The sequence below is a fragment of the Agelaius tricolor genome, unplaced genomic scaffold (assembly GCF_023055355.1).
Source record: "Agelaius tricolor isolate 1412-34295 unplaced genomic scaffold, bAgeTri1.0.p SCAF_1, whole genome shotgun sequence".
Classification (NCBI taxonomy): domain Eukaryota; kingdom Metazoa; phylum Chordata; class Aves; order Passeriformes; family Icteridae; genus Agelaius; species Agelaius tricolor.
Genome location: NW_027269261.1, coordinates 113,786,976 through 113,805,227, shown reverse-complemented (window position 1 = coordinate 113,805,227; position 18,252 = coordinate 113,786,976). Strand labels below are relative to the sequence as shown.

Genomic DNA, 18,252 nt, shown 5'->3' with positions numbered 1-18,252 from the left:
TGTCTCCTCCTGTTCATCCCCACCCTGCCGCAATTCCAGGGAAAATCCGGGAAAAGAGTCCAGGCAGGTGAGGAATCCTGGGAGAGGATCATTAAATCCACCCAATTATCCATCATGGGATCCAGCCCATTAATTATCCATCATGGGATCCACCCAATTATCCATCACAGGATCCAGCCCATTAATTATCCATCATGGAATCAACCCAATTATCCATCACGGAATCCAGCCCATTAATTATCCATCATGGGATCAACCCAATTAATTACCTGTCATGGGATCCATCCAATTAATTATCCACCACAGGATCCATCCATTATCCAGCGTGGGATCCATCCAATTAATTATCCCATATTATTTTGGGATCCATCCCATTATCCATCATGGGATCCAACCAATTATCCATCATTGGATCCATCCAATTAATTATTCATCATGGGATCCATCCCAATTATCCATCAAGGAATCCATCATTGGATCCATCTAATTAATTATTCATCATGGGATCCATCCCAATTATCCATCAAGGAACCCATCCCATTACCCATCATGGGATCCATCAAATTAATTATCCACCATGGGATCCACCCCAATTAATTATCCACCACAGAATCAATCCAATTAATTATCATGGGATTTAATTATCCATCATTGGATCCATCCAATTAATTACCCATCACAGGATCCACCCAATTAACTATCCATCAAGGAATCCATCCCATTATCCATCATGGGATCCATCCAATTAATTACCCATCATAGGATCCACCCATTACCCATCATAGGATCCATCCCATTAATTGTCCATCACGGGATTCATCCCATTATCCACCACGAGATCCACCAATTATCCATCACAGGATCCAGCCAATTAATTATCCATAATGCGATCCATCCAATTAATCATCCACCACAGGATCCATCCATTATCCAGCATGGGATCCATCCCATTAATTATCCATCATGGGATCCATCCCATTATCCACCATAGATCCACCAATTATCCATCATGGGATCCATCCAATTAATTATCCACCATGGGATCCATCCCATTAATTATCCATCATTGGATCTATCCCATTATCTATCATGGGATGCATCTCATTATCCATCATGGGATCCATCCAATTAATTATCCACCACAGGATCCACCCAATTATCCATCACGGGATCCATCCAGTTAATTATCCATCACGGGATCCATCCCATTATCCACCATGAGATCCACCAATTATCCATCACAGGATCCAGCCAATTAATTATCCACCATGGGATCCATCCCATTAATTACCCATCATGGGATCCATCCCATTATCTATCATGGGATGCATCTCATTATCCATGACAGTATCCATCCAATTAATTATCCATGACAGTATCCATCCCATTAATTATCCATCATGGGATCCATCCCAATTATCCATCACGGGATCCAGCCAATTAATTATCCATAATGCGATCCATCCCACTATGCACCATGGGATCCATCCCATGAATTATCCATCATGGGATCCATCCCATGAATTATCCATCATGGGATCCAGCCCATTATCCATCATGGGATGCATCTCATTATCCATCATGGGATCCATCCCATTAATTATCCATGACAGTATCCATCCAATTAATTATCCATCATGGGATCCACAAACTATGCATGAGGGGATCCATCCAATTAATTACCCATAATGGGATCTACCCATTATCCATCATGGAATCCACTCATTATCCATCACGGGATCCATCCTATTATCCATCACAGAATCCACCCAATTAATTATCCACCACAGGATCCATCCCATTAATTATCAATCACGAGATCCATCCCATTATCCATCATGGAATCCACTCATTATCCATCACGGGATCCATCCCATTATCCCTCACAGAATCCACCCAATTAATTATCCACCACAAGATCCATCCAATTAATTATCCACCACAGGATCCACCCAATTATCCATCACGGTATCCATCCAATTAATTATCCATCACGGTATCCATCCAATTAATTATCCATCACGGTATCCATCCCACTATGCTTCATGGGATCCACCCAATTATCCATCATGGGATCCATCCCATTAATTATCAATCACGAGATCCATCCCATTATCCATCATGGGATCCATCCAATTAATTACCCATAATGGGATCCATCCAATTAGTTATCCACCACGGGATCCATCCCATTAATTATCCACCACGGGATCCACCCATTATCCACCATGGCATCCATCCAATTAATTACCCATAATGGGATCCATCCAATTCATTATCCATCACGGGATCCACCCCATTAATTATCCATCACAGGATCCATCATTATCCACCACGGGATCCACCCCATTAATTATCCATCACAGGATCCACCATTATCCACCATGGGCTCCACCCCATTATCCCTCAGGATCCTCCCAGCCGCTGGTCAGCGGCGCCTCCGGAATTTTCCGTGCATTTCCCAACTTCCACCTCCCCATCCCGCTTGGCCTTTCCCGCCTGCACAGAGAGGGACCAGCTCTACGATCTTTGCTTAATTAGCAATTAAAACTGTGAGATAACGAAGGCTGAGTCAGACGGGGCCGTAATTCACGGATCGAGGCCGGAATCCCTCCCGGAGACCGCTCCAGTTGGGAATTACCTCTGGACACGTCTGGGGCTGGGAAGCTCAGGGGGCCAGCAGAGCCGCTGGGAGAGCTGGGAATGGTCACCTGGAGAGGGATCCAGGGAGATCTTGGAGCCCCTTCCAGGGCCTAAAGGAGCTCCAGGAGAGCTGGAGAGGGACAAGGGATGGAGGGACAGGACACAGGGAATGGCTTCCGGCTGGGAAAAGGGAGATTTAGATGGGATCTTGGACAGGAATTCCTGGCTGTGAGGGTGGGAGGGGCTGGGCTGGAATTCCCAGAGAATCCCTGGCAGTGTCCAAGGAAAGGCTGGAGCAATCTGGGATCAAGGTTGGAATGGGATGGGATTGAAGGTCCATGGATCCCATCCCAAACCATTCTGGGATTCTGGGATCCAGGACACTCAGAATTCATTCCAAGGGATTTTTATGGAATTCGGGGATGGAAAAGGGAAGGGAAACCCTTCCTGGAGTCCCCAGTTCCCAGGGAAGCCCCTGGATCTCAAAATTCCTTCCCAGAGAGGAGTTGGGACGGGGATGGACCAAATGCCAGGCTGGGAGAGCTGGGAATGGAGGGAATTCCCTGGGAAAAAGGGGAGCTTGGGATGGGATTTGGGAAGGGATTCCTGGCTGGGCTTGGGGTGGGATTTGGGAAGGGATTCCTGGCTGGGCTGGCATTCCCAGAGAATCCCTGGCAGTGTCCAAGGAAAGGTTGGTGCAATCTGGGATCAAGGTTGGAATGGGACGGGATTGAAGATCCATGGATCCCATCCCAAACCATTCTGGGATTCTGGGATCCAGGACACTCAGAATTCATTCCAAGGGATTCCTTATGGAATTCAGGGATGGAAAAGGGAAGGGAAACCCTTCCTGGAGTGCCCAATTCCCAGTGAAGCCCCTGTATCCCGAAATTCCTTCCCGGAGAGGAGCTGGGATGGGGATGGATCCAATGCCAGGCTGGGAGAGCTGGGAATGGAGGGAATTCCCTGGGAAAAAGGGGAGCTTGGGATGGGATTTGGGAAGGGATTCCTGGCTGGGCTGGCATTCCCAGAGAATCCCTGGCAGTGTCCAAGGAAAGGCTGGAGCCCCCTGGGCGATAACGAAGGCCCGGTCGGATCTGGGGCCGTAATGAACGGATCGAGGCCGGAATCGCTGCCGGCGCAGCGCGGGGGGCGGCTCCAGCCGGGAATTACCTCTGGACGCGGTAGACGCGGGTCCAGGGCGGCACCAGGGCCAGGATCCGGGCCACCAGGTCCACCAGGGTGCTGGGGGGGTAGCTCCGGTACCTCCCCGTTTTCCAGAGCTCGTAGAGCCCCGTGCCGCGGATCACCAGCGTGGGGTACAGCTTCAGCCCGTCCGGACGGAACGCCGGGTTCTCAAAAAACTCCTGGGAAAACAACAACAAAAAGAAAGAGTTGGTGTGGGAGAGCCGCGGGGTGGGATGGTGGGGATGGGAGGAGAGGGGAGATCTCTGAAGGCAGGGGTGGAATTTGGGGTTTATTGCGAGGATGAGAGGGCAAGAGAGGAGGAGAGTGAGGTTCCTGTTACAAGACCTTAAATCTTCCTCTGTGTTGAACATTCTGATTGTCACTAACCCGGCCTAGGACACAAATCCTGTGGCATTCACACACAGCCCGTAAGAATCATCACATCACCACACTGGGTTACATTTCAAACCCTAAAGGTAAAGAGGATGAGAGGGTGAGAGGGTAAGAGAGTGAGGTTCCCATTACAATACAATAAATCATCTTCTGTGTTGAATATTCTGACTCTCACTCACCAATCCAGTACAAGACACGAATCCTATGGCATTCACACACAGCCCATAAGAACCATTACATCACATTACTGTGTTACATTTTAAACCCTAAAGGTAAAGGGGATGAGAGGATGAGAGGATAAGAGGGTAAGAGAGCAAGGTTCCCGTTACAATACAACAAATCTTCTTCTGTGTTGAATATTCTGACTCTCACTCACCAATCTAGCACAAGATACAAATCCTATGGCATTTACACACAGCCCATAAGAACCATTACATCACCTCACCGTGTTACATTTTAAACCCTAAAGGTAAAGGGGATGAGAGGATGAGAGGGTAAGAGAGCAAGGCTCCCGTTCCAATACAATAAATCTTCCTCTGTGTTGAATATCATAATTCTCACTAACCAATCTAGCGCAAGATACAAATCCTGTGGCATTTACACACAGCCTGTAAGAATCATCACATCACCACACTGGGTTACATTTTAAACCCTAAAGGTAAAGAGGATGAGAGGATAAGAGGGTAAGAGAGTGAGGCTCCTGTTACAATACCATAAATCTTCTTCTGTGTTGAATATTCTGATTTTCACTGACCAATCCAGTACAAGACACAAATCCTGTGGCATTTACATACAGCCTGTAAGAATCATTACATCACCATCCTGTGTTATATTTTAAACCCTAAAGGTAAAGGGGATGAGAGGATAAGAGATTTATAGGGTAAGAGAGCGAGTTTCCCTTTACAATACCATAAATCTTCTTCTGTGTTGAATATCATAATTCTCACTCACCAATCCAGTACAATACACAAATCCTGTAGCATTTACACACAGTGTAGCCATGATATTTTCTGAAAAACCCTTTCCTTAGGATTTTTTTCTCCTGAGAAGCTGAGAGGCCTCAGGAACAAAATGTAAACCATGGTTATCTGCTGCTGTGGAATGCAACAGGAGCATCTGGGATTCGTCTCATGGGGTTGTTTCTAATTAATGGCCAATCACAGCCCAGCTGGCTCAGACTCTCTGAGAGTCACAAGATTTTGTTATCATTCCAGTTTTTTCCTTGCCAGCCTTCTGATGAAATCCCTTCTTCCATTCTTTTAGTATAGATTGAATGTAGTATGTTATTAATAGAAATAATAAATAATAAAAAGCTTGGCTTTCATTTCAGTCTCGCTTCTAGTTTCCATATTCTCAAAATTTTCTGCCAGGCAATCATATTTATAATATGATATAATTATAATTATATGATAATAATATAATTACAACAGAATAATAGAACTATATAATAATAATGTAATAATAACAATATATTTATATAATTATATTAATAATACATACAAATATATGTATAAAATATAATAATTATATTTATAATACATTAATTATATATTATATAATAATTATGTTTATAATAGATTTATATAATAGATTTATATATTTATTATATATTATAACTATATATGATAAATATATGTGTATATTTATATAATTATATTAATTATAATATATTATTATAATTATATAATAATATATTTATATAATTATTATATCATAATATTACACTAATTATAATATCTTTATCATCTTCCCCAACAAGTTGGATCAAAAAGAGGAAAAAAAAAAAAAGAAAAAGGGCAAAGCGACCGTTCCCTGGGGTTGGGAACTTTGGTTGGAACTTTCATTTCCAGAGGGGTTTTGTGGTTGGAAATATGGGAATTACTGGGAATTCCTGGCTTAGGCTGAGCTGTGAGTATTTATGGGTTTATGGCATTTTTAGAAATGAAAAATCTGTTCTAGATTTGAAGAGGAAGCCACAGGAGGAACAAAGGCCCACACAACACCAGAAGGAGTCAAATCTGTGCTTTCCTTGTATTTTCCAGGGTGAATTCCATGGATTTTGCACCATTTATTGTCCCAGAGCCCGGAATTGGAACAATAGGGATGAGATCAATCAACGTCTCTGGGCCACAGCACTGGAACAGCAACGGAGAAAAACAGATTTATTCTGGTTTTCTGTGTTTAATAAATCTGTTTAAAAGAGATTTATTCTGGTTTTCTGTGTTTAATAAATCTGTTTAAAACAGATTTATTCTGTTTTTCTCTGTTATTCCCCACTCTGAGCAGGCCCTGAGAACAGCAGGGCGAAGTCTGGCTCTGATTTCCCTGCCTGAATCCCACATGGAGCACCCAGGTTGGGTTTTTCCCCAGATTAAATTTTGGGATTGATAATTACAATGAAATAATTTCAACAGAGGAAAAGCGAAATCAGGAGCCAGGCAGAGCACCCTGAAACCAAGACAGGATTAAAGTGATTTAAAGGAAAAGTGGAATCAGGAGCCAGGCAGGGCACCCTGAGCCAGGCAAGGATTAAACTGGTTTAAAGGAAAACTAAACTTAGGGGCCAGGCAAGGCACCCTGAAATCAAGAAAGGATTAAACTGATTTGAAGGAAAAGTGAAATTAGGAGCCAAGCAAGGATTAAACTGATTGAAAGGAAAACTAAAATCAGGAGCCAGGCAAGGATTAAAGGGATTTAAAGGAAAAGTGAAATCAGAAGCCAGGCAAGGATTAAACTGATTTGAAGGAAAAGTGAAATTAGGAAATCAGGAGCCAAGCAAGGATTAAACTGATTTAAAGGAAAACTAAAATCAGGAGCCAGGCAGGGCACCCTGAGCCAAGCAAGGATTAAACTGATTTAAAGGAAAACTAAAATTAGGAGCCAGGCAAGGATTGAACTGATTTGAAGGAAAAGTGGAATCAGGAGCCAGGCAAGGATTAAAGTGATTTAAAGAAAAACTGAAATCAGGAGCCAGGGAGGGCACCCTGAACCAAGCAAGGATTAAACTGGTTTAAAGGAAAAGTGGAATCAGGAGCCAGGCAAGGATTAAACTGATTTAAAGGAAAACTAAAATCAGGAGCCAGGCAGGTCACCCTGAGCCAAGCAAGGATTAAAGTGATTTAAAGGAAAAGTGGAATCAGGAGCCAGGCAAGGATTAAACTGATTTGAAGGAAAAGGGGAATCAGGAGCCAGGCAAGGATTAAAGTGATTTAAAGGAAAACTGAAATCAGGAGCCAGGCAAGGATTAAAGTGATTTAAAGGAAAACTGAAATCAGGAGCCAGGCAAGGATTGAACTGATTTAAAGGAAAAGTGGAATCAGGAGCCAGGCAAGGATTAAAGTGATTTAAAGGAAAACTGAAATCAGGAGCCAGGCAAGGATTAAACTGATTTGAAGGAAAAGGGGAATCAGGAGCCAGGCAAGGATTAAAGTGATTTAAAGGAAAAGTGAAATCAGGAGCCAGGCAAGGATTAAACTGATTTAAAGGAAAAGTGGAATCAGGAGCCAGGCAAGGATTAAAGTGATTTAAAGGAAAAGGGGAATCAGGAGCCAGGCAAGGATTGAACTGATTTAAAGGAAAAGTGGAATCAGGAGCCAGGCAAGGATTGAACTGATTTAAAGGAAAAGTGGAATCAGGAGCCAGGCAAGGATTAATCAGGATAAAACCCCCAGAATGGACCAGCTCAGCTCCAAGGCACACCAGACCCAGTACCAGGATGGGAAGGTCAGGAATTGCAATAATCCAGGTTTTTCCTTTTCCTAAACCAGGCCTGGATCCAGCCCGGGGCACGCAGGGAAACAAGAGGTGGAAAATCTGATTTTCCAGGCGGCTCAGCCCTCAGCACAGCCTGGGAGACAAAGCAAGGTCTGGAGCCAGGAGAATCCTGGGATCAGGGGTGGGAAGGGATCTCAGCTCACCCCATGCCAGCCCCTGCACTGCCCACCGTCCATCCCAGGCTGCTCCAGCCTTCCCTGGACACCTCCAGGGATCTCCTCCAGGACCTCCAAGGCTTTTTGGATCAATCCAATTCCTTCAAATCCAACATCCCAGGCTGCTCCAGCCTTCCCTGGACACCTCCAGGGATCTCCTCCAGGGCCTCCAAGGATTTATGGATCGATCCAATTCCTTCAAATCCAACATCCCAGGCTGCTCCAGCCTTCCCTGGACACCTCCAGGGATCTCCTCCAGGACCTCCAAGCATTTATGGATCGATCCAATTCCTTCAAATCCAACATCCCAGGCCGCTCCAGCCTTCCCTGGACACCTCCAGGGATCTCCTCCAGGACCTCCAAGGCTTTTTGGATCAATCCAATTCCTTCAAATCCAGCTCCCAAAGGGCCTGGAGAACGATCCAGCCAAGCTGAATTCCACTTTTTGTGGGTGGTGGATGGAAAATGAGGAGAAGGAAGGAGATGGGAGCGGGCTGAGTGTCCTGGCAGGGGAGGATGGAGCAGTTCAGGTGAGGATGGGCTCAACTGGAGCCACTCCAGGCAGGGCCTGGGTTAATATTCCCATCATCCCAAAGCGGGAATTGTGGAAAATGCACTTATTTTATGACTGACTTTTCACAAATATTCAAATGAGTATTTATATGTACTGTGTTAGAAAGTAACGTTATAAACAAAACTCTGCCCATTTTTTTTGTGGGGAAAAAAGTTACAGAACCAGTCAGAGCAGAGTTGGTGCTACAGCGCTGCCTGTTTGTTATGATAATCACAAATTAATGGTTCCTTTTGTGCCGGTAAAAACCCTGGCTTGGGCTCAGTCAATGGCTCCTGTCCCCTGACAGCGAGGGGAAGGGATGAGACGTGCGAGGAGGGGGCAGCAGAAAATGCAAAACAATAACTTCGGGACCTGCATGCCATGGGAAGTGTCAGACATCCCAAAAAGACCCCAAAACCAAGGAGCCGATGCAGAATTAGGAAATGAGAGAGATGCCCGGGCGTGAGGGATGGAATTCTGAGCCTGCAGAGGTGCTGGGAACCCTTGGTGCCCCTCGGCCTGAGCAGGAAATCATCTGAAAGCAACACCTGGGGGTAAAAGGAATGGGAAATCATCTTAAAGCAACACCTGGGGGTAAAAGGAATGGGAAATCATCTTAAAGCAACACCTGGGGGTAAAAGGAATGGGAAATCATCTTAAAGCAACACCTGGGGGTAAAAGGAATGGGAAATCATCTTAAAGTAACACCTGGGGGTAAAAGGAATGGGAAATCATCTGAAAGCAACACCTGGGGGTGGAAGGAACGGGGAAATCATCTTAAAGTAACACCTGGGGGTGGAAGGAATGGGAAATCATCTTAAAGCAACACCTGGAGGGGGAAGGAACGGGAAATCATCTTAAAGCAACACCTGGGGGTGGAAGGAACAGGAAATCATCTTAAAGCAACACCTGGAGGTGGAAGGAATGGGAAATCATCTTAAAGTAACACCTGGAATGGGAAATCATCGTAAAGCAACACCTGGAGGGGGAAGGAATGGGAAATCCAGACTGGGGTGATGCCCAAGAGGCTCCCCCGAGGCCTGGAGCCCCAGCTCTGCCCCAGGAGGGAATGAAGCTGCACCTTCCTCCTCCTCCTCCTCCTCCTCCTCCTCCTCCTCCTCTGGGTCACCCTGGAGAGGAGACTTTGGACCCATTGGGCTTCCCAGTCTTGAGCTGAACACTTTTAATAAAAGCATCAAAAGGAGAAAAAGTCTCCTGCCCTGTTTCTTCAAATAATGCTGGATTCATTCTCTTAAGTAGTGTGGTAAATAGAGTTTTAGGTTGTTAAAAATGTTAAAGTAGGAACTAAATAATAAATATTAACTAATACACTAATAACTGAAATAGAAAGTGATGATAAAAACTAAGCAATAGAAACTAATGAATAAAATGTAAGATACTTTTTTTAAAGAAAGGACTTGCACTGAGATAGCAGCCCCAGGACACCTGAATCTTTCAGAGAAAATGAATTTATTGCCCTCTTATCAGAAGAAATGAACTTCTTCCCACCTGAAAGCGCTGTCAGGATTCAGAGGAAGAAGCTGAGGATGACCAGACAGAATCCTGTGTTTGAATGGAATTTATGCATCATGGATGAGGTGTATGAATATGCAACAGGCTGTTGTTTTTAAGGGTTAATCCTCTGTTAATGTGTGTCCTTTTTCGGGTTATTTTGCCCAGAAAAGGTACCCAGACATCCATAACTCTTTGTCTCTATTGTCTCATATTGCCCTAATTCAAATTGCCCAGATTGTTATTACTCTAATTGCATTCCTATTTCTGTGACCATTGTGTTTCGGTGACACTTTGAGCATTGTAAAGCCGAGCGAGTGGCGTTTGTCACAGCCATGATTCACCCGCATTCCTGGATTCTGCACGCAGCCAGCAGAGCCCGGCTCACCCTGAATTCTGAATTCTGAATTCTGAATTCTGTCCCTCCACTCCTCTGCGCCTCTGACGTCCGAGCATGAATAATAACAATAATAATAATGATAATAATGATAATTCTGCTCCCCAGTGGCTTTTAAACACACACAGATTTCCCTGTTAATGCCTCAGAACTCTCCCGAGCTGATTCCCCAAGTAATTAATTTCAAACGAGATAAGGGAGCGGCTCCTCCTCCCCAGCCCCTTTTCCCTGTAAATCCCAATATTTAAAGGTTCAACCTCTCCCCATTCACAAACTGCTTTTGATTAAGTTTCCCCTGAAACAAAGGGAGCAGAAAATGCCAATACGTGCCAAGATTTAAGAGGAATTGTGGCCTTTTCTTGTGTGTTTGTTTTATATATATATTTTTTTTTAATTAGACACCTTAAAAGGTGTCTGGGGCTGATAAAAACCCTCCGGAGCTGTTTCCTGCCAAGACAAATTGAATCCTGAAAATATTTGTTCCAGAGGCCACCATCCATGGCAGCTCTGGAGGTTTTCCATCAGCTCCAGGCTGAGTCAGGGCTAATCCACGGCTGCTCCGCGGGGAGAGGCGAAAGATGACCCAGGGAGGGCATCCTTATATTGGAATTGTTGTTATATATTTATTTATAGGAATATTAGTACATTATTGACAGAATTGTTATAGTATAATGATATAATTAATAGATATAATAGGCAATATATTGTGTTTTATGTATGTAATATGTCATATAATGATATTATTAATATTATATATTATCAATATATAATATAATTAATAGATATAACAGGCAATATATTGTGTTATATATATGTAATATGTCATATAATGATATTATTAATATTTTATAATATCAATATATAATATAATTTATATATATAACAGACAATATAGTGTGTTATATATATGTAATGTCATATAATTATATTATTAATATTATATAATATCAATATATAATAATATAATTAATAGATATAATAGACAATATAGTGTGTTATATATATGTAATGTCATATAATTATATTATTAATATTATGTAATATTAATATATAATAATATAATTAATATATATAATAGGCAATATATTGTGTTATATATATGTAATATATCATATAATATTATTAATATTATATAATATCAATATATAATAATATAATTAATAGATATAATAGGCAATATATTGTGTTATATGAATGTAATATGTCATATAATAATAATATTAATATTATATAATATCAATATATAATAATATAATTAATATATATAACAGACAATATAGTGTGTTATATATATGTAATGTCATATAATTATATTATTAATATTATATAATATTAATATATAATAATATAATTAATAGATATAATAGGCAATGTATTGTGTTATATATATGTAATATGTCATATAATTATATTATTATATAATATAATTAATATAGTATATTAATTATGTAACAATATTATATTAATAATATATTATATATTGATATATAATAATATTACTATATAATAATATTAATATATATAATATAATAGATATTCTATTGTAATATAATATAATATAATATAATATAATATAATATAATATAATATAATATATAGTAATGTAATATGTCAAATATGTAAACTATAATATAATAATATAATTAATATTAATATAATTATTACTATATTATTAACACAATTATGTATTGCTTTATACATTGGAATATTTCTGAGACTATTCCAAACGGAAGCACCACCACCCTCAAAGCCAAACCAATCCTCCCTGAGGTTTTCTCCCCTCAGGTATTTAACAGGTTTTAGATAATTAAGATTTACTGAAGGTAAATGTAAATTTGGGGGCGTGGCCAATGGGCAAGGCATGAGGGATTATTGCAGCAATTTAATGAAAGTAAAAATTCAAATTTAAATTTAATTAAAGTTAATAAAGGTCAGCTCTGATCAGCTGGAACAAACCTGGAGGTTCATATGGATTCCTCCATACCTTAAAATATAATTTCCCTGTACCGTTATTCCTCAATTTATGGGATATTAAAGAAAACCGAGGATTTTTTCACAGTAAATAATAACTGTGAATTATTTTTCCCCCAACTCTCACCAAAAGCTTTCAGCGACTTTGCAACTGGGAAATTGGGATTCCAGGAAACCAAAAGTCAGCGTCTGTTAGATCAGAATAGAACCCCAGAATCGTGGAACAGCTGGATTTGGGAAAGATCCTCTCATTCCAAGGAGGGAACAGGAGATGGAATCGGGAGGGAACACCTTTAATTTCAATATTTTCCCCTCCTTGTGCTCTCGCAAAAAACCCTTTTAAATCAGAGAACCCCTGGCCCACAGGGAAAGGTTGGAGGATTTGGGATCCTCACGAGCCCCATCCCCAAATTCAGCATCAGCCAAAATTCCGGAGGTTTTAATCGGATTTTCCTGACCACACTCAGCACGCAATGAATGAGAAACCAGCTTCAAAAAAACAAAAAAACCCCAAAAGGAGCAAACCAAGGCGAATTTCACGGGATTCCACTGGAACATTTCACAGCCCCAAGATTCACCGGGCACCCTTAATCTCCTGGCCCTGCAGGTGCCCGACTGCTGCAGGAGATTGGATACAAAAAGGGGATAAAAGCAGCAATTTCTGAAAGCGATTCACTCCAACGCCAGGATTTGCTCAGAGTAAAGGTCACCAAAAACCCATTTTTGAATGGCCAGAGAGATTGAAAATTCAAACCACTGGAGATGGGACTGCGCCCCTCAAACCCGCTCCTCGAATGGGCTCCTCCCGCCTGAAAGGAGCTGATAAATTCAAATTGTGTGAGTAAAACGAGCATTATCTGAGCTCTGTTTTCGAATGACCAGAGACATTCAAAATTCAAACCACTGGAGATGGACTGCGCCCCTCAAACCCGCTCCTCGAATGGGCTCCTCCCGCCTGAAAAGAGCTGATAAATTCAAATTGTGTGAATAAGACGAGCATTATCTGAGCTCTATTTTTGAATGACCAGAGACTGAAAATTCAAACCAGTGGAGATGGACTGCGCCCCTCAAACCCGCTCCTCGAATGGGCTCCTCCCGCCTGAAAGGAGCCGATTAAATTCAAATGGTGCGAGTAAGACGAGCATTATCGGAGCTCCCCACGCTCCATCCCTTATCTCCATCAGCCGGATTATTTATAGCGCTTGAAAGCTCCTGCCTTGAGTGGCACCCGCAGCCCGGCGGGGAGGGAACAATCACTTAGCGCTTTAATTGCGTGCATTAGCAGCAGCTCGCGCCTCCATTCTCCCCCGGCCTCATTTGCATCTCCGCCGTCAATGCCGGGCTAATTAAGAGCCCCTAACGATGGGATCTGCATTCAGCGCGGCAGACAATGGCCCAGTGACCGAGAAACGCGGGTTCCAGGGTGCCTTTGCCGCGCCTTTGGAACACGCGGCGCCTGCCGGGCTGGGAATGGACGTTTGAAATCGGGGAAATCGAAACATTTTAAAGTCACCCGGCTCCGGGGTGTCACCCCCGACTCGGTGTTTTCGGGACGGAACAGCAGAGGATTTATCTGGCGGGGTTATGGGAAGGTGGGAGGTTGGTTTTGTAGCGTTTTGTTTTTATTTCCGTCCCCGAAGAGCTTCCTGTCCATTCCAGTGTTTCTGCTAAAATTCCCTCCAGGAGTGCGACACGAAAGGGGGAAAAAGCCTCGAGCTACACGTGGGGAGGTTCAGGTTGGAAATGGGGAATAATTCCTGCTTGGAAAGGGTGTTCCAGCCCGGGGCAGGGGTGGAGTCCCCATCCCTGCAGGGATTCCACATCCACGTGGATCTGGGGGCTCCTGGATCCAGGATTTCAATCCACATGGATCTGGGGGGATGTGGGCCTTGGTGGAGTCCCCATCCCAGGAGGGATTTCAATCCGTGTGGATTTGGGGGCTCCTGGATCCAGGATTTAAATCCACGTGGATTTGAAGGGATGTGGGCCTTGGTGGAGTCCCCATCCCCGGAGGGATTTCAATCCGTGTGGATTTGGGGGCTCATGGATCCAGGATTTCAATCCACATGGATCTGGGGGGATGTGGGCCTTGGTGGAATCCCCATCCCTGGAGAGATTTCAATCCATGTGGATTTGGGGCCTCATGGATCCAGGATTTCAATCCAGGTGGATCTGGGGGCTCCTGGATCCGGGATTTCAATCCATGGGGATTTGGGGCCTCATGGATCCAGGATTTCAATCCATGGGGATTTGGGGGCTCATGGATCCAGGATTTCAATCCACATGGATCTGGGGGGATGTGGGCCTTGGTGGAGTCCCCATCCCAGGAGGGATTTCAATCCATGTGGATTTGGGGGCTCATGGATCCATGGTGGAATCCCATCCCTAGAGGAATTGAAGTGCAGGTGGATTTGGGGGCTCATGGATCTGTAGGGGAGTCCCCATCCCTGGAGAGATTTCACACCCATGTGGATTTGGGGGTTCGTGGATCCAGGATTTAAATCCATGTGGATCTGGGGGCTCCTGGATCCAGGATTTAAGTCCTTGTGGATTTGGGGGCTCCTGGATCTGTGGTGGAGTCCCCATGCCTGCAGGGATTTCCCATCCATGTGGATTTGGGGACTTATGGATCCAGGATTTAAATACACGTGGATTTAGAGGGATGTGGACCTTGGTGGAGTCCCCATCCCTGGAGGGATCTAAATCCATGTGGATTTGGGGGGACATGGATCTGTGGTGGAGTCCACAACACTGGAGGATTGAAAATCCACATGGATGTGGAGGGATGTGGACCTTGGATTTAAATCCATGTGGATTTGGGGGCTCATGGATCCAGGATTTAAATCCATGTGGATTTGAGGGGACATGGATTTGTGGTGGAGTCCCCATCCCTGCATGGATCTAAATCCATGTGGATTTGAGGGAATGTGGATCCAGGATTTAAATCCACATGGATTTGGAGGGATGTGGATCCATGGTGGAATCCCCATCCCTGGAGGGATTTCAATCCATGTGGATTTTTGGGGGGGATATGGATCCATGGCAGAATCCCCATCCTTGTGAGGGATTCCAATCCATGTGGATTTGGGGGGATGTGGATCCATGTTGGTGTCCCCATCCCTGGATGGATCTAAATCCATGTGGATTTGGGGGCTCATGGATCCAGGATTTAAATCCACATGGATTTGGGGGGATGTGGATCCATGGTAAAATCCCCATCCCTGGAGGGATTTCAATCCATGTGGATTTTTGGGGATATGGATCCATGGTGGAATCCCCATCCCTGGAGGGATTTCAATCCATGTGGAATTTGGGGGGATGTGGATCCATGGTGGAATCCCCATCCTTGTGAGGGATTTCAATCCATGTGGATTTGGGGAGATGTGGATCCATGGCAGAATCCCCATCCCTGGAGGGATTTCAATCCATGTGGATTTTTGGGGATGTGGATCCATGGTGGAATCCCCATCCCTGGAGGGATTTCAATCCATGTGGATTTTTGGGGATATGGATCCATGGTTTAATCCCCATCCCTGGAGGGATTTCAATCCATGTGGATTTTTGGGGATGTGGATCCATGGCAGAATCCCCATCCCTGGAGGGGTTTCAGTCCATGGATTCGTGGTGGCCTTGGCAGTGCTGGGAATGGTTGCATTCCATGATCCCCGGGAGTTTTTCCAACCTGAGCAATCCCAAATCGCTTCCTCTCAATGCCTGCGCTCACGGCCAAACCTCCCACGGATGGGACCGAGGGGAGAAACTCCCCAAGATCCAAAAATCCCCACCTCCTGTGAACTATTCCGTGACCAAGGCAGGGAGGGCGGCATTCCAGGGAATTGCTGCAGCTTTCCTGGCCATCCACAGCCAGACAGAAAAACCCTTCCAGGGCCTGGGCTGCCAAATTTCCCATTATGGAACCACCAAGGCAAGGAAGAAGTCACAGAAAAGGGTCACCAACACCTGAAACACCTCAGATTCTTCCGGAATTTCCCATATTTTGGGTAGGAAAAGTGGATTTCCTGCTGTGTGAAGGACCTTGGAAACTTCTCCACCTCCTGCCTTCCCCAAACCCCTCAACCCCACAGGTCAGAGGGAGCATTCCCAAGCTCCAGGGTGAATCCCCACCAGCTCCAGCTCCAGCTCCAGCAGGAACATTTTCCACATTAAACCCAGGAATCTCCCCACAGATCAGGAGAGAAGCTCCTGCCCCCCATCCCAGCCTTTCCATGGTTGGTTCCCCCCTGGAATATCGGGATCCAGCACTGCTGGGGAGTTCTCCTCTCCCAAACCAGGGGATCCCCGCCCTGCTGGGACACAGCCCAGGAGAGATGGAGATCAAAGAACCTGGAAACCACCAAGGCAAGGAAAAAGTGACAGAAAAGGGTCACCAACACCTGAAACACCTCAGATTGTTCCAGAATTTCCCATATTTTGGGTAGGAAAAGCGGATTCCCTGCTGTGTGAAGGACCTTGGAAGCTTCTCCACCTCCTGCCTTTCCCAAACCCCTCAACCCCACAGGTCAGAGGGAGCTTTCCCAAGCTCCAAGGGAATCCCCACCAGCTCCAGCTCCAGCAGGAACATTTTCCACATTAAACACAGGAATCTCCCCACAGATCAGACACTCCTGCCTCCCATCCCAGCCTTTCCATGGTCGGTTCCCTCTGGAATATTGGGATCCAGCACTGCTGGGGAGTTCTTCTCTCCCAAACCAGGGGATCCCGGCCCTGCTGGGACACAGCCCAGGAGAGATGGAGATCAAAGAACCATGAAACCACCAAGCCAAGGAAAAAGTGACAGAAAAGGGTCACCAACACCTGAAACACCTCAGATTCTTTTGGAATTTCCCATATTTTGGGTAGGAAAAGTGGATTCCCTGCTGTGTGAAGGACCTTGGAAGCTTCTCCACCTCCTGCCTTCCCCAAACCCCTCAACCCCACAGGTCAGAGGGAGCATTCCCAAGCTCCAAGGGGAATCCCCACCAGCTCCAGCTCCAGCTCCAGCAGGAACATTTTCCACACTGAACCCAGGAATCTCCCCACAGATCAGGAAACTTCCAGAAGAAATGCTCCTGCCTCCCATCCCAGCCCTTCCAGGGATCCAGCACTGCTGGGGAGTTCTTGTCTCCCAAACCAGGGGATCCCGGCCCTGCTGGGACACAGCCCAGAGGAGATGGAGATCAAAGAACCATGAAACCACTGAGCCAAGGAAAAAGTGACAGGAGAGGGTCACCAACACCTGAAACACCTCAGATTCTTCCGGAATTTCCCATATTTTGGGTAGGAAAAGCGGATTCCCTGCTGTGTGAAGGACCTTGGATATGCAGGAACTTCTCCACCTCCTGCCTTCCCCAAACCCCTCAACCCCACAGGTCAGAGGGAGCTTTCCCAAGCTCCAAGTGAATCCCCATCAGCTCCAGCTCCAGCAGGAACATTTTCCACACTGAACCCAGGAATCTCCCCACAGATCAGACACTCCTGCCTCCCATCCCAGCCCTTGCAGGGATCCAGCACTGCTGGGGAGCTCTTGTCTCCCAAACCAGGGGATCCCGGCCCTGCTGGGACACAGCCCAGGAGAGATGGAGATCAAAGAACCTGGAAAACTGCTGGAGCAGGCTCAGGCTGACCTTGGAGGCCCGGACAGAGCGTCCAGATTGTGCTCGGCGGTG

At 44.8% G+C, this 18,252-nt stretch overlaps 1 protein-coding gene across 2 annotated transcripts in view; it reads right to left on the bottom strand.

The window, feature by feature from the left end:
- The window catches only part of ELP3 (elongator acetyltransferase complex subunit 3), a 146,053-nt gene that overhangs the window by 42,046 nt on the left and 85,755 nt on the right, over positions 1-18,252 (bottom strand). For both annotated transcript variants that reach the window (XM_071448056.1, XM_071448046.1), the window contains exon 10: positions 3,817-4,010. In XM_071448056.1, the coding sequence (XP_071304157.1) occupies positions 3,817-4,010 (194 nt within the window). The remainder of the gene's footprint in view (positions 1-3,816; positions 4,011-18,252) is intronic.